The sequence below is a fragment of the Priapulus caudatus genome, unplaced genomic scaffold (assembly GCF_000485595.1).
Source record: "Priapulus caudatus unplaced genomic scaffold, Priapulus_caudatus-5.0.1 Scaffold25, whole genome shotgun sequence".
NCBI classification, from domain to species: domain Eukaryota; kingdom Metazoa; phylum Priapulida; class Priapulimorpha; order Priapulimorphida; family Priapulidae; genus Priapulus; species Priapulus caudatus.
The window spans coordinates 901,063-912,156 of NW_014577086.1; the positions used below are offsets into that span (position 1 = coordinate 901,063).

The window sequence follows — 11,094 nt, forward strand, 5'->3', positions numbered from 1 at the left end:
CTCTCTCTCTCTCTCTCTCTCTCTCTCTCTCTCTCTCTCTCTCTCTCTCTCTCTCTCTCTCTCTCTCTCTCTCTCTCTCTCTCTCTCTCTCTCTCTGTCTGTCTGCCTGTCTCTCTCTTTCTCGCCCACTTTTATATTTCTATCTTCCTTATTCTATTTTTCTCCCCATCTCCCTCTGACCCTCTCACTTACGTACATTTGTGAGCGCGTGCGATACTCATTCGCAGAACCTGCACATTCTATCTCACACACTTCAAAATTGCACATGAGCACGGGTTTTCACCTCTTGCTGCCTACACAATTAGGTACTACTTTTTGGTATATAGTATCTTCACTCCTCATCGCGGTCTTCTTCTCTCCACACCACACGTATTATAGAACTAGCGAGTTTGTTTTGCCAGCTGCAATACATTTCCTATAAGTTCGAGTTGCCTTTTTACTTGAGGCTTGATAAGTATATTCCTATTTTGTTCTGCTGCGCTCATAAATTACCGAAGATTAGCGACCGTTCGGCGTACATAAGCTGGAATTAAAATTGTATGCATTTTCTCCATTACACTCGGTTCGATTGAATGTATCTATACGTATGCATACATGCGTGCGTGCGTGCGAGCGAGCGTCAGTTCAGAGAGAGGTGCGCATGCATGCGCACACGTGTATGTGCACACTTGTGTGCTTGTACGCGTGTATGTGTGTGCATCTTGCGTTTTATCTTTAGTTGGAATAGCAGTTTTTAGATACACGATTCTAGTTTTGAATATCAAAGTTAGTTTCATTGATTCGGGGAACTCAGGTATGAAATTGTGTAAAATTCTCCAAACTGCCAGAACGAATATTAACTGCTGCCTACCTACATTCCTAGTTCATATAGATGTTAACGAATGAAATATAGTACCTAATCAAGTTTTATAATGCTGCTGTTTGTGCTTTCTGTATTGTAGTACATAGCTAAGGATGGAATTTGGAGGGTACGCCTAACTATTGCTTTGCTGATCTCTTGAATTCCTACACATATCGAGCATTTTGTTGCGTGATACTTCAACGCATTTAATACACTTTGCACATGCGTTTACGTTGCAGATGTCCCGTATAGCATGTTTCATTACTTGCTGTCTCGGTACAAGCCCCATTTCCCTAAGGCTTTTATTTGCTGTAGTAGTGTTTCATATTGTAGAATGCATCATTTTACAGTCAAGCCAGTTATAGGTTTATATGCCACCATGACTTGCATGTTGACCCCCCCCCCCCCCTCTCTACTTCTAGTGTATATCCTCAATCGGTGCATCATTCCCATTTGTTTTTATCTTCATTTCAATAATTTTTATTCTGATTTTATTATTCTCGTGTCTTCTGATAGAAATCTGCATAGATCGTAACATTACGGAATTTACGTATGATAATGACTCAATATTTGATAAATGTAACCAAGTTTGGTAACAGTAACGTTCAACTGCTCACTGACTGAGTAATAACTTGCGTACGTGTGGAAAATAGCATTTAAAACAAACCTATACAACCATAAAGACTATAAAACTACAGAATGTAGGCGTATTCGTGGGATTCACTAATAGTTTTTAATTGAAAGCTATTCAGTTCCTGCATCCTTTCATGTATAGCTTACTGCGTTGCTTTGTTTGCAGATGATGTAATTACGAGATAACAGTGCTTTTTGCTGCATTTTCCACAGGACCAACCGTCTCCGCTGTCAATGCTTGACCTGGTCAAGCTCTCACTAGATGTCGCTTACGGCTGCCAGTATTTGGAAGATAACCACTTCATCCATAGAGACTTGGCCGCGCGGAATTGTCTTCTTACCACTAAGGGTACCGGTCGGAATGCAAAAATAGCAGACTTTGGCATGGCTAGAGACATCTACAGGTATGTTATGGCCACTGTGAATACGAGTAGATATTTAGTAGTATAGCGTCTTATAAAATTCGAAGACGATTACATTGGCGCCAAGCAACTAAAGATAACTGTTTTATGGCAAAGCAATATATGGCTAATATATCGATGGCCAAATCAGTGCCAATTCGGTGATACTTGCATGGCATCGCACACGTGTTTATGGTACTGCGTTTTTAGGGCTGACTACTACCGTAAGGGTGGCAAGGCAATGCTGCCTGTAAAGTGGATGCCGCCTGAGGCCTTCTTGGACGGGGTCTTTACGTCAAAGACCGATGTCTGGTAAGTGTTCGCCGGTCTGTTTCCCACTGTTACACGGCGAAATACCGCTTGTCTTCATCGGTCATGGTCAGGCATGATCACGAATTCAAATGCCTCTTCCACTGGGTTATTGTTTTCATCATTCCGAAAGCAGATCGGTGTTGCTCATACTAACAGGATATCTACCCTGTGATGCAAATTACTCGTGCGCTAACATGCCACTGCTACTGGTCTAACGTTATAGGTCGTTTGGAGTTCTTCTGTGGGAGGTGTTCTCTCTAGGATACATGCCGTACCCAGGAAGAGGCAACCAGGAGGTCATGCAGCTGGTGACCGCAGGGGGACGGCTAGAGCCTCCAAGTAACTGCCCTTCACAAATGTAAGTGCAGATGCGTACGTACCACGACGGTGTGGTAGGCGCCTGGTAACCCTACTCAAGAAACATAATAGCAAGGCGCGTGTGTGCGCGCGTGCGTGCGTGCGTGCGTGCGTGGGTGCGTTCGGGCATGCGCGCGTGCGTGCGTGCTTGTGTATGTGTGCATGACTGTTACTGGGCGCGCGTGTGCGTTTGTAGGTGTGTAGGTGATGTGCGTCCGCGCATGCGCGTGCGTGCGTGTATGTGTGGTTCGTGTCGCGTTACGTGAAGAGCATATATGTCATAAATTAAATCTACGCTAATTTCAGATATTCAATAATGGTGCAATGCTGGGCAGCTAACCCGGAGGACCGACCTAACTTTGTCAAGATTATAAGCACGCTACAGCAGTTAGCACAGGTGTGTATAAGAAGGCCAGCCTAAACACTTCTCTGGTCCTTGTGACTATTGAATCTGTATAACTTCTAACACAACAAATTTTTAACGGCTCATTTAACTATAACCTGTCGTATTTTGCAGGAAACCGCATATACAAACTTACACGCATATACATTATATGATATATAATACGAACGCACGCATGCACACACAAACACACACACGCACGCCCTTCCCCCACACACATACACAAACACACACGCGTGAAACTTAGGTTTTCGCGTTCGTTGACGTAGCAGAGTGAACGTAGACTGCGCGAGAGATAAGAGCGCGCGGGTGATCGTAAACCTTGCGTCGTGCTGTGAGGCACACAAAGGATCTTATTAAACCCAGTTCGTGTTCGCTCTGACTTGACGCCACTTGAGGGAGAAACGTACGCAGATAAACTCACACCAAGTCCAATAAGTAAGTGTCACACGCGAAGGATTTATTGTTGCTCATAGAACGTATACATGAGCCGAGAGTCCGCAAGAATCCATGAATTAGTAGGTAAATCTATCCGTCACTCCGTCCGTCGGTCCGTCAGTCAAGCGTCCCGTCCGTCTGTCGTTAACTAGCAAACGAGTTACATGCGTGGGCGTGCGTGACTGCCGAGCGACTGACGTGCGTCCATATATATAAGCACCTGCGACGTGACGTCACGCCAGAGGTCGCCACTGACTGCGGCGCCTCGCGTCCAGGGTCCGTAAACATGTTTTCAATGCACGTTCTATTTCGTAAACATGTTGTCGACGTACAACCAGAGTTACTTCCGTTTTCGTCCATTTATCTACCAATGCACGTCCTGTTTCGTACACGTGTCTATAACTGCATCCGTCGTCGCAGTGAAGATGGTAAACATGTTTTCACAAACACACTGCGACCATGGCTAGTCATACAAGACATAGAAAAATGTATACACAAGGAATAGCTAATAATTTCTACGCAACAATTTCGACTAATTAACAAAACACTCTACGCACTGTGTTACACGCGCACGCACGCGCGCACGCACGCACGCACGCACGAACACACACACACGCATATATATATATATATATATATATATATATATACATATATATATATACCTGACGTTCTCCGATAGCTGTGGGGGATATGCCATTAATGCATTTTCTGGATACCTGCAACGGTTATCCGTTTTAATCCCACAAAGGACGTAGCGCAAATGACCACAGCTGCTGTGGCGCTGTTGGCTAGGATAGTCGAGAACACGTGATCGATATCGCAGCCGAGAGCGTGCGATAGCAAAGCGTAGTGACGCGTCTCTTCTCTACTGCTTGCTGCTGCTGCTGCTGCTGCTGCTGCCTCTGCCGCCGCCGCCGCTGCTACTGCTTGCTGTTGCTGCTGCTGCTGCTGCCTCTGCCGCCGCCGCCGCTGCTACTGCTTGCTGTTGCTGTTGTTGCTGTTGTTGTTGTTGTTGTTGTTGTTGTTGTTGTTGTTGTCGCTGCTGCTGCTGCTGTACTATTGTTGCTACTGCTGCTGCTGCTGCTGCTGTACTATTGCTACCGCTGCTGTTGCTGCTGTTGCTGTTGTTGTTGTTGTTACTACTACTACTAGTAGTAGTGGTAGTAACAACACTAGCGACGCACCACTAGTAGGCAAGCACTCTAGGCACTACTACTACACAGTAGTAGCAGTGGTGGTGCTGGTGTTGGTGGCGGTGACGGTGGCGGCGGCGGTGGTGGCGGTGGTGGTGGTGGCGGTGGTGGTGGTAGTGGCGATGACGGTGGACGGTGGCGCGTGGGAGCGGCGGTGATGGTTGCGGCGGGCGGTTGGTGGTGGTGATGGCGATGGCGGTGACGGTGGCGGGTAGCGGTGGTAACGTGGTGTGGTGTGTGGTGGCGGTGGAGAGGAGGAGGTGGTGTGGTTGTGGTGGCGGCGCGCGGCGGCGGCGGCGCGGCTGGCCGGTGCCGGTGGCGGTGGCGGTGGCGGCGGCGGCGGTGGCTGTGCGTGGCGGCGGCGGCGGTGGCGGTGGCGGCGGTTGTGGGTCGGTGGTGGTGGTTAGTGGGTGTGGTGCGTAGTGGTTGTGTGGTTTTGGTTCGCGGCAAGCGGCGCGGTGCGGCCGGCGGCCAGTGGTGGCCGGTGCTGCCGCTGCTGCTACTAATACTGTTGTTGTTGCACCTTTTTCTGCTGCTGCTATTGTTGCTGCTGCCGCTGCCGCTGCTTCTGCTGCTGTTGTTGCTACTGCCCACCTTTTACATCTATTGTCGAGCCTAGATTGCTTTTTTTTACGCGCCATCAACATGACCAGTACGCGCATTGCCGGCTGTACTAAAACGCATTAGCAGCGGACCGCAGAGAAAACGTAACGAACATCTAAGCCCGCACAAAGATATTTCCGCGTTTTGGATTCGTTGGTTTACGATAAAATGTACAGCCACACGCGCGTCGGTTAGGATGTTTGGATTGCATATAACGGCTTGCTACTAAAAAATTAACACTAGCAGTTTGCACCTAATTTTAACTGCATTAAATCTCGAGTTAATAGTTGGCCTAACTGTTTGCCAAATTAATCAAAATTTGATAAATTATAATCTATCAGATAATTTTATTCACGCGTAACATATTAAATTGAAGCAACCAGCGTGAAATGTCAAAACATTATTGAATACATTGCAGTGTAAATATTTGTTTTCCTTTGTATTCTTTGCATTTGCTACTACATGTAACTTATTGCTGACTATATGATTATATACATGACTACACGAGCTGACTTATTAAGCTTATAAATTAGGCGTCTTTACAAATGTCGCTATATACCTGACTGTTCCCCGGCTGGTCAGTCTGTGATGCTGTTTGCTCGGGACTGAGCTGCACGCCACCGCACGGTTTGCTGTCATTGAAACGCAAAACTAATTACTTACACGTATGAAATGCCGTCACGACAATGGCTGACTTTGGAAAACTCGAGTGGGAAAGTGTCCGACTTACATATTATAGCAGTTACTCGACTACACGCAATCGTACACATTGTAGGGGGGCACGTATAGCTAACTTTTTGATACTGCGCAATTTGTGCCTGTGCTGAATGTTTATGTGATTGTGCTCGTACTCGAAAAGCGGTGTTTGTTAGCTGGAACTGAACAGCCTTGTTGAATAACGAGATAAAACGCATGACTGACTATATGAAGCGATGTGACTGACTTTATTCGTAAACACTCGATTACTGCTTGGAGTAAATTGATAGTCTGAAATGCTTTCGCAATCAACGTTCTATTGCATTGTGTTTTAACCAATAATGACAATTAAACTCGAATTTTGATATGTGTCGATTAATAGCTAATCACAGCGATCCGTTGTGTGACATTCTGTTGCTAAATGTATTCGTCAATTAAAGCGACTTCACGAATCGCTTCATTCGCGCGAGCGCGTGCACCGGCCGTTGCTTACTAGCTTGTTTGAATAACTGCATGACACCGTCTGACACTAGCGCCCCCTTTGTTTGCCTGTAGGAGCCCGGGTTAGTGCACGCGCCTCTGCCGGTATTCTACTGTCCGCCGTGTGTGGAGCGTGAGGCGACCCTCACCCGAGCCGCCGATGATGTGTGCTTGCAGGTTCAGCGACCGGCGACGCTCGACGCGCTCACCTCGCCGACGCTTGCCGACGGCCTGCTGAGTCAGGACGAGCTCAAGGCGTGCGGCAGCGTCGATGAGCTGAATCGTCTGCTGCACAGTAACCCGTATGAGGTGCCGCGCGACACGGCGTCGCCCGTCAAGCAGAAGACTGTGCGCTCGCTGTCGGGCAACAACAGCAGCAGCCGCGGTTACACGAGCGTGCCGACGAACGAGCCGATGTGCGAGGAGGCGGACACGCTCAGCGACAACCTCTACCAGAACCCGTCGTACCAGCACCACCGCACAAGTAGTCTCGGCTCGGCGTCGTCGGGCGACGTCGGCGCGAGTCGGTCGCCGTCGTCGACGATCTCGCGCAACAAGTACAACCTGAAGAACGCGCCGAGCGGCGGCGGCGGCGGCGGCGGCGTCGTCAGCAATCGGTCGCTGGATCAGACTAGTTCGAGCCGATCGGGTGGCTCGGCCGACCTGGCGGCGAACGAGAACGCGTTGCTCGGCGTCGCGTATCACAGCAACAGGGACGTGTCGCCGGCGAAGGTGCCGCCGCCGCAATACGAGAACATCAGTGTTAAAAAGGATGTGCCAATGTCTATGTGGAACGGAAACCACGCGGCGAATGGACAGGTGCCAACGATCCACACGACGGAGATATGATTGTGTCGGCGCTACACGGCAGATGCGACAGTCAACGATGTGTCTAGTTTAATGTGATATGCAGCAACGTCCGTGGAACAGGTATCGCAGAGACAATATGGCGGCGATGATGTGAGAAAGAATAATGTCCGCCACGGAGTTACGACAAAGACGCGCGTGTGTAATCAACTAAACAGCGTGTAAAAGTAACAATTCATAATGTGCAGTTATTTATTAGTATGTGATTATTGTCTCACGAGTAATTATATAAGCTATTATATCTCATCAGTTCGTATAAACGACAAAAATCCTCGATTTGCTTTACTTACCGAAAATATTAGAATGAACAGTAGACATTCTGTGTGCGTGAAGTGGCGTGTGCAACTCTGTACATATTTGCACACCATGAATTCACTCTTCACGTGACAGCATCGATATTGATCGTGAAGTTCGAGTACGCTAGACAACTACGACCTTTCTTTCTCATTAGACGAACAGGAATACGATCGAACGTAACCACGACGAGGCTCGTTGCATCAAGAGACAACGATTGTTCCGTAGCCGTGGCATGAACGATCTGATACACGGCTGTGACACGTCTTGCCGCTTATTGTGTGCGGTCGACATACAACTCTGATAGTAGTAAAAGGTAGTCGCATAAGCATATCTATTGTAGATATGTTGACGCTAGTAGTTGGAAAGACCTGTTTATGCGACAAGTGCGGCGGTAATTAGAGAAGGACTCGGTTGTCATGTATGTGAGCACGCACTGTTTTGTTAACAAAAATTTATATATATATATATATATATATACAAGCGAGTGCGCATCTTATAATAAGAATACCATTAACCAAGAGAATTGTAATAGTCTGTATATGCTGTTTATTGATCTACTATACTGGACTAGTATATATACAAACGCCGACACGTGGCGCACAATATTAATAACAATATACAACTTAGAATTTAGACCGACATGCGAAATCTCATATTTGCCACTAATTCGACTCGTTTTTTTAGATATATTATGCCAAATCTGTAGTTTGTCTGGTTTACTCCACGTGGGTGTAAACTTTAATTGGGCGTGGTACAATCAAGACGAGAATAGCAATCAACTGGATATAGTGATGACAATAAATCTCTTGTTTAATGGTAGGCCTAATATAGATATTGCGTGAATGCGTTTTGCATATACACGACTGCGTGAGCCTGTACCACGTCTAAAACCTATGTTGCCTATAATATAAATATAGAATGGGAAGCCACACAGTTATGTGTTTTACTCCAGGCGATTTTTGGGTCGAACCAGAGTTACATGTGATTAGGTCAGTATATCTTGTTTCAAACGCAGAACAAGAGATCTTATTCGGCAGGTTTTGTTTAGTAGTTATCTCTACTTATAACCGATTAAAAATAGCTGATTATTCACAGCGTTGCTTACTATCTTGGACCTTTTATCGTGCACGCGAGTTTCTGTCTAATTGTTGGCTGTAGATGTACTGTCTAATCTCAGATCATGCATATGAAATACTTTTTCTACGGCTAGAACGTCTCCTTTCGTTGTGGGAAAGACAAGATCCATTAGTATGAATATTTAATAGTGAGACCCAACGCTTACATATCATAGTCTCGCTGCGTCACAGTATATTGATCGCGTCTACTCTCAAATGTTCCATCCATGCCCTATTTTAGTATTTCGATTTTTGATATATACTCATGGGTGACAATAATATTCGTCACGATTTATCTACAGCTGTATGTAATAGCTACACGGCCGCTAATCCAATCCGTGACCCGTGAGTAGAGTAGATAGTGTGCAGTTAAAGAAAGGTCCGCTTCTAAATAGATTGTATAAGAACGGTAAAGAAATTGGCTGCGGTACGCAGCGAAATAACACATCATGATCATGCGTTCACTTGTTAATATAATTGTTGTGTTTGTGTAAGTTATGAAATTTGGTGAATATTCATGTAGACAGCCATTATTAGCGGATATCTGTGGTAGGGGCCTACTGAGAGCTAACCCCTTATGATAGTGTTTTGGATTGTTGTGGAATTGTTTTTGATACAATAACCAATGAATGTATAAGCGCAAGTTAATCGCGTAGGAATATTTTAATGATCCATCCTTGCGAATTAATTGGAAGAATTCATGTTGAAATGAATCTCGATGTTGCGATAAAAAATATAATTTGTGTACATGATACAAGTACTACTTTCTGAACTGACCTAACTACTATCACTGATGTCCTTGTTCACTACGGTATTTGCTGGTAGTGCTATTGCTGTTATTGTTATTGTTGTTGACGCTGTTGTTGTTGTTGTTACTGCTGATGTTGCTGGTTTATTGTTTGCGTCGTAGTTAAAGTGTTATCATGGGCAAGACACAGTAAGTGAAGGAATATATCTTGCTGCTAACGTGACCTGGATACGAACACAGTATATCGTTATTCAATAAGTTAGCAATGCTCTGGCATCTCATAATATCCCTATCATCGTTTCGTATGTGTGAAGGTCGCATGAAATTGATTACGCTTCATTTCAATTTGCGCTTTCATACGACGTCTTTGAACATGACATAGCACACTGATACCACGGAAAATAAGATGGACCATGGGACAATTCTCGGTGTGATCCGATTCATATGCTCGTGAAAAATGCAAAATTATGGTTTGAACTTTTTTCCCATTTGATAAGATATGTCATATTCTAAAAAGTCCTCGAATTTTCTGTTAACTAATGTCATCCAGCTCTACGCGGTTCTTTATAGTATAAGTATTTATGTAAGGATTATCATGCGTGAAATATTTGTAAATAGTTTATTTTTGCTTTGTAACCGTCCAGTCCAGTCTTCTTGATGAAGGAAGACTGGTCGTGACTTCCTCTCGATTTTGAAACTAGTATTACTAATTATTTAAGTAGCAGAAAGAAATATAAATGTAAACTAAGATGCGTGCGCATGTATTACGAAGAGGTTCGCTACTAAACTGTAATTATCAATATCGTATTTATTTAGTGCAATAATTAAAATAGACGTTCTGTTCTAAATTGTTGTAAATATATATCGCGGAGGATTAAGTGGGCGCAATTGTACTTACCCGAGCCGAAAGCAGGGTCGGAAGTATGTTAATTATGCCGTTCAGATGGCAATGGATTGAATAGGGCATGTTGATATGTTATGTACAGAGACCGAATTGCAGTATTTTGATATTTTTGCATCACAAGTATTTATGAAACTGTTAGACGCAGAGCGTCCGATAGCGAGCTCTGGCCCTTGTTTTTCACGCTCCGAGAGGGCGTGATATGTGAGATATATATATGTGAGCGGAAGGGAACATGCGCGATGAATGAACACAGTATTATGATGCATTAACACGCTGGGACGCTTAGCGAGTGAATATCTATTGTTTTCGACTAGGACTGCGCAAAAGCCGACGCAGAAAATTATTTTAGCATTTTTGCAATGGTTAGAGGAAGGTATGAACGCAATAACAAGTTTACCGCTTTACAAGAAGTGAATAATATCGGGTTGTATTTGTAGCCATGGACGGCTGATCAACTCTATAGAATATTAAGAAAATATAGAAATGCTACCAACTTTTTCGCCATATTCCCTCCCGTGTCAGAAAGGCCGCTTAGTTGTATGCGTTACATGTATCAACACCGGCATAAACGTATTTCACTCAGAACGGTTTTGTGTATATGTGTAGGGCAGGTTTTGTATGTTAATTTAGCTATCAGGCATGCATTGTGATAGTGCAGCGCCACGCGGCAGGGTCACGTGGTCATTTACGCCGTGTGGAACGTTCGGTTTATACTGGAGTCAATACCAGAAACGTGTCTTATGATCTTAAAATGTAGTTATTTTTACTAAAAATAAATGCGCCCCATACAGCCGTCAGTGTAA

At 45.0% G+C, this 11,094-nt stretch overlaps 1 protein-coding gene across 1 annotated transcript in view; it reads left to right on the top strand.

Moving 5' to 3' along the window:
- Positions 1 to 11,094, top strand: part of LOC106813999 (ALK tyrosine kinase receptor-like) — a 71,335-nt gene extending 60,241 nt beyond the window's left edge. The window contains exons 15-19 of the mRNA XM_014818257.1: positions 1,688 to 1,878; positions 2,086 to 2,187; positions 2,411 to 2,545; positions 2,851 to 2,941; positions 6,436 to 11,094. Coding sequence (XP_014673743.1) covers positions 1,688 to 1,878; positions 2,086 to 2,187; positions 2,411 to 2,545; positions 2,851 to 2,941; positions 6,436 to 7,209 — 1,293 coding nt within the window. The 3' untranslated portion in view covers positions 7,210 to 11,094. The remainder of the gene's footprint in view (positions 1 to 1,687; positions 1,879 to 2,085; positions 2,188 to 2,410; positions 2,546 to 2,850; positions 2,942 to 6,435) is intronic.